Consider the following 23,819-nt stretch of genomic DNA (forward strand, 5'->3'; position numbering starts at 1 on the left):
TTTTGATTAGGACAATGCACATTAATCAACATTTCTGTAAATGTGCCAGTGTTAGCTAATAGTGTCGGCTAATTTTCAACTGTAGTACTAGTATGCATGTTTATATGGTGGGAGTAAACCGGAGCAGCTGGAGGAAACCCACGCAAACACAGGGAGAACATGCAAACTCCACACAGAAAGGCCCGGAACGACCTGGATTTGTACCCAGAACATAGAACCTAGAAATTCTATCATTCATGCTGCCGTAAACATAATTTAATCTTTTCCTAGCCTTGACCATAGTGTAGTTGCCACATGCAAATTTCCAATAACGGTAAAAAGTGGGATTAAAAAAAAAGAGTCATCAAATCCTAAATTTACAGGGTTGGAACAGGCTCTTAATGGAGAAAAAAGAAATCATAATTAAAAAATGTAAGGAAGGATTCATGGAAAAGGCAGACGTGACAGTTCTAATTTGACAGCTAAAAATACTGTCATTGTTAGGTAACAGTGAAGAAAACTGAGCTTGTCCAGGGAAGAAAAGAATTCTTTCATATACCATTTCAAATGTACATCTTGAAGAATAGATATGTGCAATTTCGGGACCTTTCCCCCCGAAACAACTTCATCCGTCTTCTGTATGATCAGCAAATATACATATTGGTTTTGACTTCAAAAAACATATTTCCTCTTTGTTCAGGTCAATATAGATAAAAAATCAAAATCAAAAAAATCCAAACTCCCGGCGTAGGCAGATAAACACGGTAATGAAAAATGCACTGAACTTAATAAATAACAAAAATTAGTCTCGTAATGAGGCCGTACGGACATGAGCAAAGGAAGTTTGCAGTTGGCTTGGCAGGTGAGCCAAATCTTTAGGAAGATCAATCAAAGTAAACTAATGTCCATCAGTCCCCACCAGGATGATTTTGTCCATTGGCACAAATGTTGGGGAATGGCCATTGCAGCCTGAGATTCAGCACCCTGGACAGTGGTTGTGACAACTAGAGTTCAAGAATGGCGGATAATGGACAGATTACTGTCAGATCATTGGAATACAAAGACTGGCTAAGGGAACAGGAGGTAAAGGGGTTAGACCCACCTATATACTGTAGGTTGCGGCAGAAGACTGCATAAACATGACGTTTAGTGACAGAATAAATAAACACAACTTTATTTTCATAACCAGGGTCTACATTGCTATTGTATAATACATGCACTAAACTGTCCTGTGTGATAGCAAGAGAGTTCACCTGCTTTTTTCTCTTCCTACCGTGTGTTTACGTTGCTGTATCACCCAAAGCCTGTCTCACACAATCTTCTTTATCCAGATCATGCCTGCCAGTCTATCCCACTGAGCTGTGACCTTCACTCAATGGCATCTCAAGGCGTGTCCTGCCTTTTGCCTATGTACATTCTCTAGGTGTGGATATACAACATGCCAGCACATATCATGGCAAAGGTAAATAACTTAATAGATTTCCCGCCCAGAGACCCAAGATAAATAGAGAATCTAAATATTCAATTGAAGCTGAGAACCATGACAGCCATGTAATTCCCTAAGCTGCCTCTGAAAGCCATGATATTCATATTTCTTCATAGCAATAAAACCATATTACCATATGAAGGCCATAGGATAATATTATTATCAACCAGCTCTCAGTGTGTGCCTTTCCAGTGGCAGGGATCAGCACAAAAAGCACAGCCTAAAGCATGAGTGCATGTGTGTGTGTTTGAGAGAAACAAAGATAGTGTGTGCATGTGTGTGTTGTATCTGTGACTGTGTGTGTGTGTGTGTGTGATCAGTTCCCTAAAGCGACAGCTGCACGCTGAGGTCCTGAATAGAGAAAGCTATTCTGTGATGACTACCAAGTGGCACAAACGTCTCTCCAACCTCTAATGTTTCCTCTCCGTTCTCTTACTTTCTCATTCCTTTACCTTATCTTTTCCTTTATTCCCCGCTAGTGATCAGCTTCTTATTCCCCCATGTTTCTGTTAGCCTGTACTATCCTACCACTTCTCTCCTTCACTTACTTCCCCCCTTAGTTCTACCTCTCTCATCCCCTTTTTCTATATTACTCCCCTATCACCATAATCACTGAATCATAACTGATTGCTTTTGCTTGTTCCAAAATGAGACATCTGTCACAGCTAACACCTGTATAAAACTCTGAATAAGAGTAGGGGGCCAAAATAGTAAGGATGACTATATTTAGTAGTGTTTCAGATTGGGAAGCTTTTGATGTTGGAACCCCATTAGCTACAGTCGTTAGTATTTGGAGAGATCTTGCTGTTTAGGCAAAGTGTGTGTGTGTGTGTGTGTGTGTGTGTGTGTGTGTGTGTGTGTGTCTGTGACAGCGATAGATGTAGAGAAGCAAAAGAGAAACCATGTATTGTGTGTTTCATGGTTCCTTGGCTTGTGAGCCTCAAGACTACAGTATCAAAAAACCTGCTTTTAGAGGTTCAAACTTTGAAAAGAAAAAACACAAATAAAAACAACACATCAGACCATTGGGTTGTATTAACTGTCTTCCCCATTTCTGTGCCTTTATTATAATCCACATGCTACTGTCAGCTCTTTAGAGTTCATTATTTTTCAAGGTTGCATTTGCTGTGCTTGCTCCAGCATATCAAACAGCAGATGATCAAATGGCTTCTTGGTCTTATTCCCTTGACTGCCTTGGTTGCTCTCAGAGTGCAGTCAGGTTGATACTGTTGCTGTCTTTGTCCCTAGTCTGCAGTCTTCAATGCTATGATAACCTCTTTGTTACTTGTCCTTAGATGAAAGCCATTGGAATAAGAGAAGAAGTGTGGGAAACCTATTATTGGAAAATAGTAAATTAGGAAAGTTTCACATTTTGTCTTGTGAATAAATGCAAGACACTGTACAGCACTTTGGCCCACTTTGGTTGTTTTAAAGTGTTCTATAAATATAACATGTTTTTCATCAATGATTGATTGATTGATTAATTGATTATTTAGTAAAATATGCACATTTTAATGGTAATCTATCTAATAATAAAAATAATAAAAATTTACAGATTTGGCAGACACGAAGAGACAAACAGAGGGTTCTAACTATACACCACAATTAACACTTTTTTACCTTACACAGGTATAAAAATGGAATTATTGATGTTCGGAGTTGACAATTATATCATAAAGCACTGGTGAGGGGGAGATTGAGGCTGTTAGTTCGTTCGAGGGACAGAAGACCTGACGTGAAGTTACTGGATCCCTCTATTGGAGCAGAAAAATGAGCAGGATGTAACAGAGATGGCCCCAATTAGACATGGGAATGATGAGAGGAATATATAGTTTGTAATGTAGCGGGGCAGAAAGAGGCCCTGATAGATGTACAGGGTGTCATATGACACCATGTTGGACAAAAAGGATGAGAGAAAGCAGATAGATGATTGGAATCAGAGAAGAAGAGACCGAGCAGAAGGGATGTGTGTATCAGTGTGTAAGTGTGTGTGTGTGTGTGTGTGTGCGCTGTTTGCATTACATTAAAAATGAGGCTGTGGTTGATGCACTATGCTAGCAACCACAATTGCCAAATTATCTACTGTACTGACAGGGAGGATAGAGAGAGGGACAGGGAGACAGAACACACACACTCCAACACAAAAGAAGACAGAATTAATAGATTAAAAGAAACAGGAATGGAGAGAGTGTGAAACAACAATAAAAGAAAGAAAGTAAATAGGAGAGAACGAAGGAGTCGTATAACCAGAGCAATTAGCAAATGTCTGTTTCTTTCCCGTTTATAACTGTGTGTGTGTGTGTGTGTGTGTGTGTGTGTGTGTGTGTGTGTGTGTGTGTGTGTGTGTGTGTGTGTGTGTGTGTGTCGTGTCTCGGATTCCAGTGGCATATCAGTTCAACATTGGAGATTAGGGTTTGTATGGGAAACTGTCTATGTATCAGCACCAGTGTGTAACTATGTGGATGTTTGTATTTTTTTGTGCCATTGTGTGTATTTGCAGGGAAGCCCACTTTGGTCACCTAGCTTGGGGGAGATGTTGATGGCTTAGGGGATACACAGAGATGGACTAAAACTGTGACTTTATAATCAACATAATAACATTGACTTTGATATGTCTGTGTAGCACTAGGATTCCCTAAACATTGCCAACACAGCCACCACCAGCATCACATGCAGGCACAAATGCAGATGTAACAAGAAGGGCACTCGGAGAGTGCAGACCTCTGCCAAGGCATGCCCTATCTCACAATGTTAATGCAGAAGGAATTTTCCCAGTCAGGAATTCATTTTTCAGATTATTCTGACACCACATGAATGCAGCACAATTGCCCTAAAAATCATTTGTGTATCTATCCCGGGATTCGGACCTGCTACAAAATTTAATTAATGGTTGTTTTTTTGGCCCATGGCAGACCTTTCCATCAAGTTTCAGGAAAAAGTAGTCAGTAGTTTTTCCTTATCCTACTGACAGAGAAACAAACCAACAAACCAACAAACCATACTGAAAATATAACGTCCTTGGCAGTGTAACAGAAGGAACATACCAACAGACCTGACAGCTGTCTTGAGAAACTATGCTGTTTATCCCAATCGCTTGCCAAAATCTTTCTTTTTCTGGCTGACAGCGTAACACACTACTGTATGTCTTCCCTAAAATTTGATTTATCAACTATTCAGAGTCAATTGTCTTTTTTTTGCATTGATTTCTGTTAAGAGTATAGTATTTTTTCTTTGGTTGCTCCTCTTTCCTCACGTTGTCCTTGAGGCTTGATCTTGTATGCGCGCCATGTGCCCAGAGATGTTTAACTTTATAGCATTTCTTCATTTGGGCACTTTATGAAAAGTGTGCAGTCATGCTCAAGTATCTCTGCAATTTATTAAAGCAGAAGGTATGATTTCATGGGCTACAGCCTCCTGCCAATTAAACATCTGCCAAACAAATGATGTAATAACTATTAAACTATTGTGTTATACTGTAGATATCAATATTCAATCATGTCACACTAACCTAGAGCAATGACAGAACAGTTTTAAACCCATGTGCTAAGTTGGTAATGCCTGCTGACCCATTCCCTCCAATCTGAAACATGGATTTATGAATGGGTCACCGTGTTAGCCTTCATGGGGCCTTTGTCTATAGACCGGTGTATATAATGAAACAATGTCAGTGTGGTTGTGTCAGAGTCTAGAGGTTAAAAGCAGAAGGCCAGGGAAGGTTGAGTGAAAATATTTGAGAAAGGCGTGATTACTTTTCAATTCTCACTTTCAAATGAAACCGTCAAAGGTTCTATAAAACTGCAAACTGAGTTTAGAATATGTTGAATTCTCCTTAGATAAATCAACTTGTGTAACATATTTAAGATCATTTCTGAATTATTTAATCCTTTTCACAGAAGTATTACATTTGAATAAGGAGGCAAAGAGATATTATACAAAACTTTTTCAGAGGTTATAGCTGAGGGAGCCAATGCCCTGGTAAGAAGAACTAGCACACACTTTTCCGATTGATTGCAAAAGGTAAACAGCACACCTTGTAGGCTATAAAAATACTCATCCCCACAGAAAGTTTCTGCTTGACTGTCCTCCTCTAACGGAAGGTCAGGGCCAGCTACAGAATAGCACAACTGGAGCCGAGGAAGATTTGGTGTCTTGTTTGAGGACATGTTGGCAGGGCAGATCCTTGCTGGCTTAGGGCTTTGTACACCTGTATGCAAGCTGTAAACTGGTTTAAGTGTGTTGTGTCTGAACGTGGAACAAATTGTCTATTAGAAAGATCAAAAGAGGCTTAACAAAGATTCATGGAGGGTCTCTTCAGCAGCATGGAGAACTTTAGTTTGACCTGCCAAAATGTCTGGCTGTTGACAATACAGAATGACACAACAAGGCCACTCATAACACTAGAAAGGCAAAGAGAAGTGCCTTTATTTCATGGGTGAAACGTATCTAAATAGCTCATGACTTGTTTGATCAAGCTTTGTCCCAATTGTCTTCACTAATGTCCAAATAGAAGTAAGAAAGAGCGCTAGCTCATTTCAAACTTACTTGGAGTGGTTGATAACATGCATCTTTCAAAGATGACCACATTTAAAGGAAAATATTTTAATTGGAGAACCAAATGGACAAAATACTCTAACAGAGCCAGCGGTGCAGCATATATAAAAGTTCAAAAAAATTGTCAAATCATGTTTGGCTAACACAACCAAACCTATTTTGTCAAACTGCTACTGTATTTCCAATGTTGAGAACAAACTTTATGTTTTAGTAATTAGATTGTGTTGTAAGATAAATTACTCTGTTTGTAGAGTTTTTTTTACATTTGTTATTTGCCTCCAGTGCAATACTAGGTAGCCGGCTAAATTGCCATGAACAGAGTATGCAGAATAAAAGCATGGCTTGGCAAGTTCTATACTGTCATCTATTGCACTAATTTGTTGCATACACTTTTGCTGTTGTTCTGATGTTCCTGAACTCCTCGTACATTGAAATTGAATCCCATTAATTGTTTAAGATTGCTTTAAACGGCCTGCTGTTCAGTTCCCACGGGTAGGATTTTTGGCATGATGAGAAAACAAAAATTGTTTCACTCATGTTGCAAGGGCCTCTGGAGATAGACTAGATGCAGTTTGGGGGTTTCCCCAAATTAGTTAAAAATAGATAAATAGTATTGATTTCATTAAAATTATGTTTAGTCGGCCCATAAAGCTTCTCCCTGTCATACTTTTGAAAAGATGTGCAATATGTTTGTTTTTTATGATTAATAAAGGACACTTTATTGCAATGTGTATCTTGTTCAAATATAAACTGTGGACAACTACACTGTTACTGTACTCTTTATGCAACCCAAGCACAGTGTCTCTCTCTTTCTATATCTCCCTCTCCCCCACACTCACCCTCTCTGACGGCAACACTCCAGATTCATTACTTGCGAGATCTCCAGACCAATCTTGCACTTTCGCACAGCCCCCATACACACACTATGACTACACCCCCACAACCATAACACAGACACACACACACACTCTTCTCACCTCCTCACTGTTACCATCCATTTGTCATTGGCTGTTGCTAAGTTACAGGCCCCCACCAAGGTTTTTTTTGCAGCCAATACAAGCTTTGCCTTTACTACTGGTTTTGACAGATACCCCATTCTGTAGGAGCACTTTGTTTTTCCTTTAGCTTCATCTCTGTACATTGGTGTGCCTTGCCATGGTAACCACCATGACCCTTCATTTTCTTTCACACCTTTTAAAACTTTTAGATTTTTTTTTCTTCTCCCATTCTCACTTCTCCCTTACATTTTTATCCTCCCTCAATTCAAGGAATGTAATATAATGAGGTATAATTATTGAGGCAGTGAGAAACAACAGAGTGGTTCAGGTGTAAACTTGCTTCAGTAAAAGTTGACATACTGTTAATGTGAAAACCAAAACTATACAGAGTTGTCTCACCATTAATCACTACATTAGTATAAAGAGATTTTGGTACACTTATAGGTACTTGTCCAAACACACAAGCATGCACTGACTTAAACTAACACACAGTCTAATTCAAGCAAAAGTGTGTGTGTACGAGTGTGAATGCACAGTGTGTGTGTGCGTGTGTGTGTGTACGCAGCAGATGGATGATGTTGCTTTTGAGGTCGTTAATAACCCAGTGTTCTCGCTAGGGTAGATTCTCCAGAAATAGATGGAGCACACACAGACATATAAATGCAGCTATTCTCATGTGCATTCAAAAACATAGACACTATGTACAGCAGGAAACAAGTCCTTAAAGACACACACTACTAGGGTACAAGGTAAAAACTGGAGCACATGTTCACTAGGAGTGGCACGGTTCACAAAACCCATGGTTTGGTTTGTATCACAGTTTTAGAGTCACGGTTTTCGGTTCTGTCCAGTTCTTGTCATTTTTACATTCTTCAGCATATGATACGTAGCTTAAAAAGCTACAATGCAGGGTACACTGTTAAAAAACAGCTCATATGTTATCATGCACAAACTGAATTTGACTTGACTTAAAGCCCATTATTGGGACCATCTCTGAGGAAGGACAAGCTTTTCATTAATTTTGGCAAAAAATGTGTATTGCCATCTACAGGAATTATTTGCCTTTTGGGCACAAAATGATTGAAATATTACAGAATATCAATTGAAATAAATCCTTTATATCAAACCGCTAACTTCAGTGTAGCTCTTACAAAAATGTTATCCTTTAAAAGAAAAAGAGAGGAACACTTAGAGCTTCGTCTTTTAATTAAGTCAGAATACGTTAAACATAAAAAAAGTTGCGTTTTTTTTTTGTATAGTTCTTAAAAAATAAAAAAGAAACTTGTTTTGAGGAGATATACAATTACTCTAGGCCGAGAATTCCTAGTAACCTTACCAAAAGGGCTCAGGGTGCTGTAAATGTTGGTATAATATGAAAATGGCTGGTGGAGTTCAGACAACAATTAATAATTTATTGAATTAATCAAATTTGAACATGTCTGTCAGTGGCTTGTTGATCTTTACATTGTTAGGTCATTCCCTAACCTCGCCTGGGCTGGGACACACATTCGTACGGTTTGATAAAGTACTTATTGGACTTTGACTTACTGCACTTATAATAATGAGCAAAGCTGTCCTCAATTTAGTTCAACCATTACGTCTCATCTCCGGTTTTTCCTGCATCCACCGTGTGTGTTTGTGTGTCAGCGTCCGCCGTGGGGGAAACTGAGCAGCCATGCCCGCTGCAGAGCCGACAGGATTGAAACAGCAGCCGAACGGTTCCGATGTTTTTTCATAAACGGTGCCAGACCTAATGTTCACACACCTGCACGCATGTGAGTTTCAGCATGAACACAGCTGCGGGTGCATATTTAAAGAAGCAAATATGATAAACATTCTGTAAGAACATGTGGACAACACAGTTATAATCATGCACCAATACAGTAAATTATCCACAGAAGACACTGTGTAGTGGTTCTGCAAGAAAGCTGACAGGGTGATCCATCTCCATTGTGAGGTGCAGTGTACTCTGGCAAAGCAGGGTGGATACAGCATAGGGGCCAGAAACACACACACACACAAATTCCTGGTACTGAGTGAAAAGATCACATCAGAGTTTGTTTTTTTTCAATTCCTTTTTAAGGAATGATAGTGGAGATAGGTAATATATAAACTAAAAGCATTAACTTTTCTGTATCATCTCAGCAGTGTTTACAATAAAAACAACACTGCTGGTCTAAAAATTACAGCAAAATTCATACAGCTTACAGGTTGTATTGTCTTCTCTGGGATCTTACACACAACATAGAATTCTTGAATTAGGTCTACTTTAGTACAAGTAAGCCTTGCTGATTGTAAGATCAAAGGTTGCCATTTAGAGTAAAATGCATTACCAGAGGCCATTGCACTGAATTAGATTCTTTTGAAATTCACGAAGATGTAACATCATATAGCTAGGACATGGGTGGTACATACAAGGCACATAAAGGTTGAAAATGTCTTTATTAGGAGTAACCCCTTGAGATGCAGCATCTCGTTTTCAAGGAGGTCCTTAACAAAAAACAGTAGAATCATTATTAGACACAACAGTACGACGGTACATCATAGTCAGTCACAATCAAGTTTGAGGTAGAGTAAGAATGAAACCACTGATGAAATGAGAATACTAGAAGAAGTGTTATCATGGTATCATTGAGGATTATGGGCAGGTACAGTTGGTACTGTAATAAGAAAAGAGGGCATTTTTAAAGGAGTTGAAAGAGAATAGATTGAACGTTTACAGGTAGATTATTCCAATCTGAGGGGGCTTTCTTAGCTGTAGAGAAAATTACAGCAGGGACAGAATGTAAACGTATACATCTATAAATAAACTGCAACCAATGCTGATGTCTTCATATTACGGGTGTTGGTAGAGCAAATGTTTTGAGTTATGAAAGGACATCTAAGAACAGATCTACACATTCTGTTGTAAAAAACATTAAGAGGGAGCAGATTAGTGCTGGGTGCAACCTGATTTACAATTGGTAAGATAAGTTGTTGCCCACGTTTCTTTCTAACAGTAAGAGAGAAGCATTTTCTGGAGCGGTAGAGAATATTAATGCGAAAGTTAATTATTTTTTAAATATAATCGATATATTTAAATGAGAGCTCAGAGTCTAGCCAGGTAAAATGTTATAAATATCATTCAATGGACAAAAAAAAAAAAGAAATGACATTTGCTTGCTCAGAGGTTACACTCATGCCTTACTTTGTTGAGCCAAAGATAGCAAACCTCGGAGGCAGGTTATCATTTAAAATAATTAGCCCCATAATCCCAGCAGAGCATGTGGGTTACCTGAGACTGTTTTTCACGGGAGTAAGTTGTTTTTGAATGTTTTTATTGAATTTAGACTTACAAAGGTAAACTATACGAAGCAATTTAAATAAGTTCAAGCTATGCTTATTACTGGAGTATTTCTTTATGTCTTTAAACAATCACAAACTCATCAATTGTCCATCATCTTTTCACTCCCTGAATCATCCTTCCTCAGTTTCTGCTTCTTTCATCGCTATTTTTTTTGTCCTTTCTGACTCATATCTTCTGTCTTGTATCGTTATTTGTGATTGGTTGCTAATTGCTTCAGATGGCGCAGTAATAAACCCACTTTAAGTTCTCTAAGTTTTAATTTATTAATCTGTCTGACCACTGGTACATTCTGCTTGCTTTAATGTGAACACTGGAAACATTGTTGCTGTCTTTTGTTTTCCATTATCCTCTAAATGCACTATGTATGCAATAAAATAAAGGAGCCTTCGCTGGATTTAGGGTATCTAATCATGATATGCTCTATCACTATACTTGTTCTATCTGATTTAAGAGAACAGACTTAATCAAAAGAAAGTCAACTGTATTCAAAAAGAGACTCAATATCTCTTCTTCTTCAAACATGGTAACCATGGTTGCTTTGCAGTCTGCTATATTTACAGTGAACACATCAGTACATCCCTTTGTTTCCATTGATTGGCTGTGAAAGAGTGAAAAACGTTCTTTGTCTCTAATCTTCACATGGTGGAAATGACCCGTGAAGAAGATTTTTTCCCATAGAAAATGGACGTGTTGGGTGTTTTTGCAGTATGTGTTGATTACTACTGCTTTCTACAGAACCTTTTAGTATTACTGAAGCAAAAACACTTGAAACTACGCCACTACTTTCATTCCCTTCAAAGCAATGGTACCTATAACTGTGTTTGAAGTGCTTTGTGTATCTCTTGCATTTTCTTCCCATGACTAATTATGATTCTCTTGAGAAGAGTACATTAAAATCCCAGCATTTTCAACATGCGTTTCAGACTGCTACAAAATCTGCCCCTAAACACACTGAAAAATACCCTGATTGATTCACAAATGCAAAGCAGAGATCATGCTGTCAAGCAAAACAAAGAGACTGTCAGTGTGTGTTTGTACCTTACTTTTGTAAAAGCATAAAAACATAAACATTTGTCACAGCTGTAGACATCCCCAATGTGCTGGCAGCTTTTACAGTACTTGCAGAAAAATGCGTATCAATGCAGAACTCTTTGGTGCAAATACTGTAAAATGATGCCGTAGGGGTTTCACCTGTTACTTTCTACTTAAAGAAACATACCAATTTTTATTGAACTCACATTTAGCACAATCATGGTGGGGGTCTGGCATTTGGTTGGCAAATGTAACGTGTTGTCTGATTTACCAGCTATGTTTCACGGTGCTGTTCTGGTTTCCGCTATCCCTCAAAAATAAAATCTTTGTCAAGACTGACTCGCTCGTCAATCTTGTGATGAATCTTGTGATCTAATTGTTTTCTTAATTGAAATCAAAAAGATCCATGGTTTAATATAGTTTAATGAACTGCAATTCTACGCTGATGAAGCTAAAGGTGCTAATTTGGCACCTTTAATTTACCCTCAGTCCTTTTTATTTTAAAAGCCCTTATCACCCTCTCAGCACCACCCTTTTCCGCAAATGCCAGTTTCCTATTTGTCAGTCAGAAGTGAGCAGATTCCCATGTGGGTACCAACTTCATTAAAGGTATTGCTGATTTACGGGTTGTTACAAATTTTGTCAGTATGTTCCGCTTGTGTTTGCCGAAATGAGTCCAAGATAAGTCAAGTCAGGGCTGGGCAGTCCACTTATCGACTTTTTAAGGTATATCAATATAATATCAATATATAAGAATTGTTGGGATATGGAATATGACAATACCTTTGATATTGAAATAGTTTTATATTGCATTACATACCCCATTTTTTTCCCCACAAAGCCGCCCCAGTGTTTTCATCTCTCCTATCTCACGCTCTCCGCGTAACCCCGATCCCACACTCCCTCCACATCACATCCAAGTTCCTTTTCCAAGACCTAGCTTATACTGTGATTCAGAAATATTTTTTTCTGCAGTACACTATTCAGAATATCATGCAGTATGAGAGTGAAGACAGTCCCAACTAAATCTTTCAAGCTCTACCCGGCACTAAATATGTCCCAGTTAGCATTAGTGGAGCATTAGATTGTCATTCAAATCATTCCCAGCAACTCTATTGGCTTAACCTACCTTGTAACAAGAGCAAACAAGAGATCTGTTTCCTCCTGTGGCATTAACTCTCCTTAGCTAAACAAGCACGGCAGTCAGTAATGGTGAGTGACTGATGCTATCGTTCTCACAGAATTACACAGAAAAACCCATATATCTATAATTGAATTGCCTCAAAAACACACATTCTGGGCGTGTGGAAATGTTTGAAATATTACACTTATATACTGTAGATGTACGCTGTACACATGCAAGCAGGTTGAGTGGATAAGCCAAGTTAGGGATGTGTACAATTAAAATCACCATTGGTACGTACCTATTGCTAACATACCCACATTAAAGATACAATAAACCCTGTAAAAGCGAGTGAGGGGGGGGGGGGGGGCAGAAAGTGAACCTGGAGCCTAAGAAAAGATAAAGATTGAGAGTGGAAGCCTGAGAGATAGGTGATCATAAGAAAAGAAATGGAGAGAAAATGAAAGCAAGAGTGAAGGATGTGAGTAGGAATGAGATTTTGAATGGGCACTGTACTAGTGGTTTATAAATAAAGGTTTAAGGCAGCTAGGACGATGATGCCAAGAAGAGGGATGTACTGTATGATAGGAGAGAGGAACTGTGTCCTGGTGTGAAAGAAAATGCATTGATTACAGAGAATGATGGACAGCTTGGGCATATCGTATAAGGTGAAGGAGGATAAAAGTGACAACTAATGACACACTTTTTGTATAACATGATGATTAATATGAACATGATGTATTCCCATGGTTAAAAAAATAGCTATGAAGAAATAAGTAAATGGTGAAGAGAAAACGCAAGCAGTATGAGGAAACAGCAGGTTAATAAGGAAGGTAATGGAGATGGGGAGGTATGGTATGGGAAAATAATCAAGAGTGATTGGGATAACCATATTGAATGACAAAGAGAAATGTTGAAAGGGAGGAAAACAGAAAGGCTGATAAAAGAACAGAAGTGTCTGTGTGTATGTAAGATACAGCTAATCATTGTTTCTGCTCTACGTTTCACATTGTGGGAGGATGGAGAACATGAAGTATTAAATTACAGCACATCTATTTTTAGCAGGCTCATAAGATTGCATGTTGTCACGTTTATATATATATATATCTATATATATATATATATATATACACACACAGTATATAATTAAGAGAGAAAAATGTGGCATATTCAGAGTATTAAGGGAAGAGCAGAATGGAGTAGTAGTACTTTGCACAGCCCATACAGCCAATACAAGTTCCATGTTATTGATTAGCCTGGTAGTCAAACTGGGCAGGCTAATACACTGCTGCCATCTGGTCCACACACATATCACACGATGAGGTTTGAGTCGTGTCTGTGGTGGTGAAAAATGAAAATGGTTCCATATTTAGCGGCTTGGTTCAAACCAAGAAAGGTAGTATTTAATCCTCAATGGCTTAGCTGGCAATGTAAGCACCGTCACACTAAATGCTTGTTCTTGGGGGAATTAGTGGAATTGTCGGATCGTAAATTATAGAGTGTGGTCTAGACCAGCTCTATCTGTAAAGTGTCTTGAGATAACTTATGTTTTGATACTATAAATCAAACTGAATTGAATTTGAGTTTGTCACTGTTTTATAGCAGATGCGTTACAATGTCAAGAGGTTGTCATTTCTATCTGTGTAACAACAAAATGTATGTAAGTGAAATTAATTTGTGTTTCCAAATGTGCTCATCAGAAATCATATTTATTAGTGTACATGTTTCAGTTGCATCTTCATTTTTTAGACAGACCGTCAGACTATTTATTCATACAAGTTGCTGAACTTCAACAATGTAATGGGTTCAACAATGAAATCAAGTTAAAAAATTCAAAATGCATTATCCCTGTGATTATCTGTTCTTGCTATTTTGCGTAGGATGTGCATTACAAGAAATAGAAAAGACTTTGTGATCTTAGGATTTAAAAAAAAAAAATCTTTAGAGTGAAAATGCCAGGTTGAATAAAAGTTGAGTGATGCTCCCTCATGTTATTCATGATTTGGCTCTGTATAGTAGCTGCCTTACAATCTATAGTACCTTTAATTTTGTCAAACTGATGCATTTTCAAATCTAACAAAACTGTTGGCGGGTTCACATGAAACAAAGGGGCAAACATCATTTCTAAATATCTGTCCAAACTGTATCCATACCTACTCATATATTCTGCTAGGGGTTTTGGTCTATTTTCTTGTTATTTTAGGTCTGGAAAAAAGAAACATTGAAATACATGCATGAGACGCAGGCCTAGACAGACACTATTTCATTTGTGACTAAGTATTAAAGACAAATAGACTATGTGCAAAGAACTACAGGACCAGACAGATTCTTTCATTACTGCGTTTCATGTGGTGCGTTTAGAAACTTGATGTACGTGTAGTATAGTTAACTCAGATTACCTTTTAATGCCCCTGTATTGAGGCTGAAGTCAATTTGTTTAAGAACACTGCAAGCTGCGGGTCACCTCAGTTACAAAACTGTTGTGTGTGCTGCGGTTAGCAGGCTAGCCTATCTACCAAGCTACCGATGTAGCTATGTTTGGCAATGATAAGAAACAGCGGGCTTTACATATTTGTTTGTGCTTATATGTTTAAACACTTTGTCTTTTTTGTGACCAAGTTTCTCTGCAGGCAAGTGACTTCCTGCATGTTGCCTTTTGTTAAGGGAGGCTATCGTTCTATCTACTTCAACTCCTTGCGCATTTTCTTCTTTCTCCAGTTGCCCTGTTCCCAGTGGAGGATGATGGAAAGGCTGTGGTTCTCTTTGCTGTTGCTGGCAGCAGCATGCAGGGGACAGCCGTGTCCAAAACGCTGTATGTGCCAGAGTCTTTCTCCCTCTCTGGCTATCCTCTGCTCCAAGACAGGCTTGCTGTTTGTTCCTGCTGCCATTGACCGGCGTACCGTGGAGCTACGGCTCCAAGAGAACTTCATTACAGGTAACATACATGCCAGTCTGTCCTCTATTCCATTTTAACATCCACAAAGGAAGGGCATTAAGACATTTAGCATGGTTCAGTCTGATTAGACTCATCAACTGTCGTCATACCTGATTTCCAAAAGGGGGAACACGCTGCATGCTATAATAATCAGCAGCAGAAGCTGTAGAAGAGTGAGCAATGTCTTGACAGGAAAAATACTCTATAGAAAAGTCGGAGATCATTTTTGTTGGACATCACAATCAGCCATATTTCTCATAGGTCTTGGTATTTCTTTTTAACTTTCAAACTTTGAAACATTTTTGTTTTGCCATTCAGTCTAGCAAACCTCATTCATGATTCATATCCTCCTTATATCAAGGCACCCTCTTGGATACTTTGAAACATACTTATTTTTAAGAACTGGAATGTTGGTTTATCCATTTTTTTAAAATCTGGATTCCCATTAGCTCCTACCAAGGCCGCTATCTAATCTTCCCAGGCTCAATTTAAAGTAAATTATGTTCCATCCATAGTTTGCCAAAACAAAAGACACACAAGCTTAAAAAACGACTGCAATGACAGGATCCAGGAAGACATATCACACAGCCCTAATTATTTAAGTCACACTGTTCACGTCCAAATTAATTTCAGTTTATCATTAGCCCCGGCAAAACTAAAGATTCTGTGTCTCATTTAGGGGTGTAAGAGATTCTCTTTGCAGTCAATTGAGGTTCTTAATTTACTATATGTTACTCTAGAGGCTTATTAGGCGTGTGCTTGTCAACTGAAATATAAAAGATGGTGGTTTTCATATGACCAAATGTGATCATAGGAGCAGAGAAGCAGACATCCTTTCATTAACCACTCTTTTTATCTTATACTTATTCTTCCTATCTATCTCCAAAAAAAGATTTGTATAAAAGATGCAGAACCTGAGTCATCTTTCTGTGATCAAACATTTGTACTCAAAGATCTATGTAGTGCATATGGATTTCCTGAATACCTGTTTTAATACTATATCTGTTTAATACATCAGGCCACTTAGGACTCTGTTGATAGAGCGTCTCTTGGTGTTTATTCTGCGGACATCATTGATGGAGCATCTCTTTGTGTTTATTCTGCTCACTCTCAGCTGTCCGAAGAAAGGACTTTGCCAACATGACCAGCCTACTACATCTGACGCTGTCCAGAAACACCATCAGTCAAATTCTCCCTTCAGCCTTCAATGACCTACGGCGATTGAGAGCACTCCACCTAGACTCTAATAGATTAACTATGATCAAGGTGAGACTGATGGATGGCTGGCTGTATGGATAAATGATGGTAAATGAGTAGGCAGATGGATCATTGGACAGATAAACAGATTTGGAGGCCTGTGGGTCGTTAATAGATCCACATAATTGATTGATATAGCTACAATGACAGAACAGTACAGTAGATAGATACAGTGTCTTTATTATGACAATTCGGTGATGCTTTTTACACGGTGATGCTTTTAACGGCGTTTTTGCTTTTTCACTGACCAGGATGACCATTTCAAAGGACTAACCAACCTTCGTCACCTGATCCTTGCCAACAACCAGCTCCACTCCATATCTCCCCATGCCTTTGATGACTTCTTGTCCACGCTGGAAGATCTTGACCTCAGCTACAACAACCTTGCCCAGGCACCCTGGGACACGATCGGGCGCCTAACCAACGTCAATACCCTAAACATGGATCATAACCTCATAGAAAATGTCCCCCAAGGGGTATTCACCAACCTACACAAGCTGGCTAGGTAAATGGATGGATGAGGGAGTTACAACATTTTTTACCGGCTAATGAACTGGTCACAACGCCGGTGTTACAGATTACATCTGACATTTTACAGGAAAGATTTGGTTTGATGGTGCTCAATATCTGAAGAGCTCTTACTTTGATATCTGGCCTTTGTGATTAAGATTTTGTTGCGGAGCCGACCACAGCTGCATCACGTTGTGACTGTGAGTCAACCGTCAGAGTTTACAGTTGTCTCGTTAATGTTATCCCTTATTAGGATTGTGTTAAAATGGAAATATTGTGAAATAAGAGGTTTTGCTTTCCGGCACTGTCCTGTCGGGATTTCTTTATTTTATTAATGTATAAAACAAGAACAGTGCACATCAATCAACATTTCAGTTTCCACATTAATGGAGCAGATGTTTGTATAAATATATATACATATATGAATGTATATGGACAGGCTGGTTTACTAGTCAACTGAATAAAATACTGTTGATCTAATGAAAACACATGAATTTCTCTCTGTCTTTTCCCCTTCTCTCATCTTCTTTCTAACCACTCTTTTCACAGGCTAGACATGACATCCAACAAGCTGAAGAAAATTCCCCCAGACCCATTGTTCCTGAGAATCCCGGTTTATGCCAAGTCCAAAGGTTCCCCCCTCACCTCCTTGGTGTTGAGTTTTGGTGGCAACCCCCTTCACTGTAACTGTGAACTTCTGTGGTTGAGAAGACTGACCAGAGAAGATGACCTTGAGACATGCGCCTCTCCCCCTGACCTCAGTGCCAAGTACTTCTGGACAATACCTGAAGAGGTAACATTTTGAGCTTTTCATTTGTAAGAAGCTTATGAAAAAAGTCGCATAACATTAAAACAAAGAAAGAACTGAAATAATTTAAATAATAATAATATAACGTAATGACCATATTCTTCTTTTGCCCTTTAGGAGTTTATTTGTGACCCACCAGTTCTGACCCGTAAGTCTCCTCATACGGTCGCTATGGAAGGCCAACCCGCCAGCCTGAAGTGCAAGGCCAATGGCGACCCAGAACCTGAAGTCCACTGGATCAGCCCGGAAGGGCGACTCATATCTAATGGCTCCAGGTATTGGCATTCTTTCTTGCTTAATTTAATGAATTACTTTTCCACATATGCCTATAGATTGCTTCAGTTTCCCAAGGTGCTCATGTAGGTGACTTGTCCTCTGAGAACAACGCTCCATATTAAATTAAACCTGGAAAACCAGTTGGCTAGAGTGGGACCAATTAGAAGGTAGTTGTTGAGGTCACACCTTTCTTCCATTTCGATGTGGTAACATAGTTGACATGTCTGTCAAATATGTGGGTTTCTAGCTATGAGTTTGCATAAACATGTTATAAAAGGATTTATAACATTTTGAAAAATAATGCCACCTCCCTTTTATTCCTTTCTTACACACTTTGATTTTACATTTCTGTTTGCATCTTTAGATACTTTGAAGGGAAAAGGCAATGTTTATGTATATGAAGCATGGTTGGATCGTTGCCAAATACCATTTGGGTAAACGCTTGTACTTATGGGGATGAAGCCCACAATCAGCAACACATCCCCTCAGTCTGGCAGTCATTGCATTGATTCTGGATAGAGTCCGAGACCGAATGCTGGTCATCAGAGTTAACAGCAGCATCAGGTGCTGCAGGCAGTAAAGTACAGGTGTGACTAAATGGCTTGATAAGGAGAACAGTGATTAGCAATGGCTTCTTGTGTGGATGACAGAGAAGAATGCTTATGTAATTGGGAGGTGTGGACCAGAGGGGAGTTGCCTTTCCACTTGAAAGTAATGGAATAATCATGACTGATTTTGCAACCAGAAGTGAATGTGCCATGATCTTTTCTTCTTTGAAACCAATGTGAAGCAAAATGTCCTGGCACATTTTAATATAAAGTTTTGACTATGCCAACTGCCTGAACATTTTACAGTATACGTATATTTTACATGTCAGTTAATGTATTGATAGATTTACTGAATTCACTCTATGTTATATCTCAATTTGTTTCAGAACTTTGGTTTTCCCCAACGGAAGCCTGGAGATCAATGTAACATCCCTGAAAGATTCAGGTAACTTCACCTGCATTGCCTCTAACGCAGCAGGTGAATCCACAGGAAGGGTAGAGCTAGTCGTCACGGCGATGCCCCATCTGGCCAACAGCACAAGCCGTAGCCGAGACCCATCCTCTGACCCTGCCCCATCTGACATCCTAACCTCCTCTAAGGTTGCACTGCCTAACAACGAGACCAGAGGGGCCGACCGTAGGGTCTCATTGATGGAACTGACAGGAAACTCTGCCCTCATTAGATGGAGCAGTCAGACTCCTACAACTGGAGTCAGGATGTTCCAGGTCCAATACAACAGCTCCGGGGATGACACACTGGTTTACAGGTCGGTCTATCCACACTGTCAATTTATGATCTGTCTGCCTGTGTGTTTTCATTTTCTGTCTGCTGTAGAGTAGCAATGGTAACTTCTATGATATATTCAAAGAGTATTGGCAAAAAGGATTTCTGTGCCTGCATGTGCTAGTGTGAGCGTGTGTGTGTGTGTGTGTGTGTGTGTGTGTGTGTGTGTGTGGTTCTGTGTAAGTTAATCAGGAGGCATCAGCCGCTGCTATGAGGATGAGAGCAGATGATAGATGATAGAAGTGGAGATTAGCCAGTCATCCAGTCGTAAAAGTCTAATCAACTGAAATGATAACGACGTCTTTCGTGGAACACAGCAATTGTAGGGTTCGCTGGGCCTGGGCCAAATATGAGGAGTGTGGCTGTTTAAATGCTTGTTTTTCAGTTTGCTTCACTGCTGCTTTGATGTGCTGATATCGTTGCAGCATTGTTAACACATGGTATCCCTAAACATATGATACTTTTCTTTATTGTGTTGAGTTTATCTTGGCAAGGACAATGTGTTGATTGTCTCTCATTTGGTGCCTATTGAACCACTACAACATTTTATAAAAGGTTAAGTTTTCAATGTAGAAGGAATAAATCATTTAATAGATCTTTAAAACAAATAGGTATGGTTTTATGGTAATTATTCTTGATAGTGGTGTGGTTGAAGCCATAGAACAATAATAATGTTATCATTAGAATTAGCCTCATTTAATGCACACCATTCAAATGATTGCAAATTGTGTTAATCATAGAACTACAGTAAGGACATGTTAGACCTTTGTGGACCTGTGCATGAGACTCAAAGAACTTGAATGAATGGTGAAATTGGTGTTTTTGTCACACAATGTCACAAATTAGCTTCCTTATGTCATGATGTGCAGTCCCATCCCAAAGAAAACTATTTAACTCATGTTGTCAGACTGTTGAAGCCCTCAGCTGGAGAAAACTAAAAAAAAAAAAAAAAACATGGTGTAACGGCCATAGAGCACTTCTATGTTTTCCAGTTTGGATTTCTTTTAAGTCTAGGTGGTCATGGGGAATCTTATGCTCTCTTTGTGCGAAGTCCCAAATCACTGGCAACATGTTTGCCTGAATCTCTCGAAAAGCTTTATTAAGATGTTTATTTTCAATTTAGGGGAGTTTTCATATGTTGTGGTGTTGTGGTCATGGCAACAGGTTGGGAAAATCTCCCAGATCTTGTTAAGATTGACAAGTGGCTTTAATACTATTACAGACAAGTGCTGCTGACTATTATTTATTTTTTTATTTTTTTCCACAGGTGCAAATGAAATGGCCAAATATATCTTATGTGAAGTAAACAAAAAACAATGTCCTCCCTGCATTGCAGAATAATCAGATAACCAATTTAATTCTGCTTGGCCTTTTTACTCTTGTTCAACAGCTGCAATTGTCTGTCAGGGACAATAATTCTTGAAAGAAGAACCTTTGATAGAATATGTCAAATCCATCCCAGTTGACAGGAAACGCAGTCAGTGCCTCTTAATCTGCGAATGTCATTACGATGTTACATGTAAGCTAAAACGGAAATGTGTTCATTCAGACAGTTCAACTCACTGTGGGAGACGAGCAGCTTCTTCCAATTCAAAGCATAACAACCGATTTGCATAGCAACCTCCCACCTGCACCTACCTGGTCAAGCTAGGATGCAGTTAGTAACATATTGAAATAATGGGCTTGTTCGAGATGAGCCAGGTCTGCGCCGACTTGCTCTGACGTCATGCAAATGTGGGCAACGGAAATCTCACGAGAGCAAGGCGGCCGCAGTTCTGAGACGCAGGCGGCGCAGTTGCTTTTCACCGACTGCAAGAGCCAGGCGGACCCAGAGCATGCTGGGAAACAGCGGCTTCTCAGCTGATTTAACACCTGATTGGTTTACAACATGATGACGTTTTATATAAACTTTTTATTGTTTTTGAATCGGAGGGATTTTAATTGCTATTTGTCTGATTTAAAGACTTATTCTGTACAGAACACGTGTTGTCTGGCTGACAGTGATGTTTACAAATCAGAGAGACTAAATCTGTTCAGATCACTGATCATCTACCGTCTGCTGTTAATTAAAATCAGAAACAGATCGCACGTAGAGCACTTTGACTCCTACCCTGTCATAATTAAAACAACTAGAGACTGTGTACAAGCTGATATGTGGGTCTGATTATATTTTATTTAATAGGAATCGCACCACAGTGTTTTTAGGACTTCCTGTCCAGCCAAAAGGCGGCTGTAATCGTCTGGAAACTTTACTGCAGCTTTTTGTCCCCGCCCCCTGCTGATGCCGCCTGCTCTCGTCTACTTTACAGGCAAGGCGCAGTTCATCTCGAACGAGCCTATTATTACTGTGTTGGCAGTGCCGGAGTCCGCCATTCCTGTGCTTGTTTAGGATGCCTTCCAAAACAAAAAGAGATTTGCAGGAAAAAGATGCAAGGTTGTAATCCAACCCGATGTTATCTCATTTATATCAGCATCATTGTTTACTGTTTGCTCTCTTTACAACATGGTAGAGCTGTATACATTTAAATTCAATGCAAATGTTAATTCCTGCTTTTGTTACACTAAACATGTTCAGCTGGTGAAACATAGGATGGCTTTTACTGTGAAGCAGCCACACTGTGTTGGTTGTAACTGTTTGCACTGACTATATTGTTAATCAAAAAAATAATTCTACATAAAATGGCAATGTCATTTGCGGCATTATTTTGCAAGGGAATCATGGAGCAAGAACAAGCAGCCACTTTGAGTTTTTAGATAAAGAACTGCAGAAGACAGACCCCTCTGCGAGGTAACCAACTTTACTGTGTTCTGCTGCTGTGTAAAACGGATTGCACCAGGTGGAGCATGAAATCAGATAGGGCTTGCAATCATTTTGACTGTGTTCTTTATTAAAACAACGTAAGTTTGTTTGGTTGCGCTACAAACAGATCCACCAGTGGTTTTCTGTAGTAGTAAACCATTCTTTCTGCTGTCACCGTAACCACAAGTGACACCAAATCAACCAGGACTGAAGTTTTAAGCATTACAAACAAAATAAGATCTTAATAGAATTAAACTATTTCAGTGCAGGTTAACCTAGCCTCTGTCAAATAAAAAAGGGCTACATGTGAGATAAATGTGGAATGTGGTACTGCACATGAATAAACCAACAAATTCTCATAAATCAGTTTGTATGATATCATATGAAAATGTACGCACACTTCAACGTATGATATCAACGAGGAGACCGCCGGCGGGTTATGTGACATCGGTTACAGAGCTCAATGGCGCCAAGCAGCAGTCGCTAGCTGTTTAAGCCGCTATAGAGCTTTCTGCCGCCGGCTACAGTGTTCAGTCACAGCTCGGTTGTATTAGCGGCAGTTGGTAGATTTGTTTAGTCGCTACAGAGCTCTGCAACGCCGACTACGTTGCTACGCATGGTGCTACGCATGGTGCTCTGTTGTATAAGCGGTAGTTGGTGGTTGAGTTAATCAACAATAGCTGACTGAGCCAGGTACAGAGCACCGCGATCTGTTTCGGCAGAGATTACTGTTAAGTTTAGGTAAGAACAAGATCGTGGTTTGGATTAAAACGCTCACAATGAGCATGCATATCATGGGTGAAAATCTTATTTTCCCTGGGATGGTTTGAACGTCCTGTCTTTAAACGTCCACCCATCCATGCCGACATTTTTCTTGGACAGCTGCAGTCAATGTGGCGCATATGACAACAACAAAAAACAACGTGGAAATCATACGAATAAAAGTGCTTACCTTTTCGTAGCTTTTTTAACGTATGGTTCATGACAACAAGCTGAAAAAGACAGATATGTGAGCTACAATGCAGCTTAATCTTAAAAACACTGCCACTGTCTGCGCCATCATGCTACCCAATCCACATGTGCTTGCTTATGTTGCAGTCTAAAAATATGTCAATCTTACTGCATCATGAGATCATGACTGAATCGTGCCACCGATACCGTACAGGGACTCACATGGCATCGCAAGATTAGAAGGTATCATCGTTGCACCAGCTCAGCTTTGTTAAGAGCAAAAGCAAAAAATATTAAAAAAGATCTGAGTGTATCTGTGTGCTTGTGTGTACATCTCTTCTCTTCAGTCTTTCTTTGGTTAATATCCATTAGGAGGGTTGAGGTTATGCTCTGAAGAGAGGAGAGATGGAGAGGGGGGGGGGGGGGGGGGGGGGG

General features: G+C 39.4%; 1 protein-coding gene across 2 annotated transcripts in view; it reads left to right on the forward strand.

Annotated features, from left to right (window-relative positions):
- The window catches only part of zgc:172282 (leucine-rich repeat and fibronectin type III domain-containing protein 1-like protein), a 158,878-nt gene that overhangs the window by 69,343 nt on the left and 65,716 nt on the right, over positions 1-23,819 (forward strand). For both annotated transcript variants that reach the window (XM_034865793.1, XM_034865799.1), the window contains exons 3-8: positions 15,234-15,450; positions 16,565-16,716; positions 16,959-17,212; positions 17,767-18,010; positions 18,143-18,300; positions 19,236-19,616. In XM_034865793.1, the coding sequence (XP_034721684.1) occupies positions 15,255-15,450; positions 16,565-16,716; positions 16,959-17,212; positions 17,767-18,010; positions 18,143-18,300; positions 19,236-19,616 (1,385 nt within the window). In that variant the 5' untranslated portion in view covers positions 15,234-15,254. The remainder of the gene's footprint in view (positions 1-15,233; positions 15,451-16,564; positions 16,717-16,958; positions 17,213-17,766; positions 18,011-18,142; positions 18,301-19,235; positions 19,617-23,819) is intronic.

This window comes from Etheostoma cragini, chromosome 3 (genome assembly GCF_013103735.1).
Source record: "Etheostoma cragini isolate CJK2018 chromosome 3, CSU_Ecrag_1.0, whole genome shotgun sequence".
Classification (NCBI taxonomy): domain Eukaryota; kingdom Metazoa; phylum Chordata; class Actinopteri; order Perciformes; family Percidae; genus Etheostoma; species Etheostoma cragini.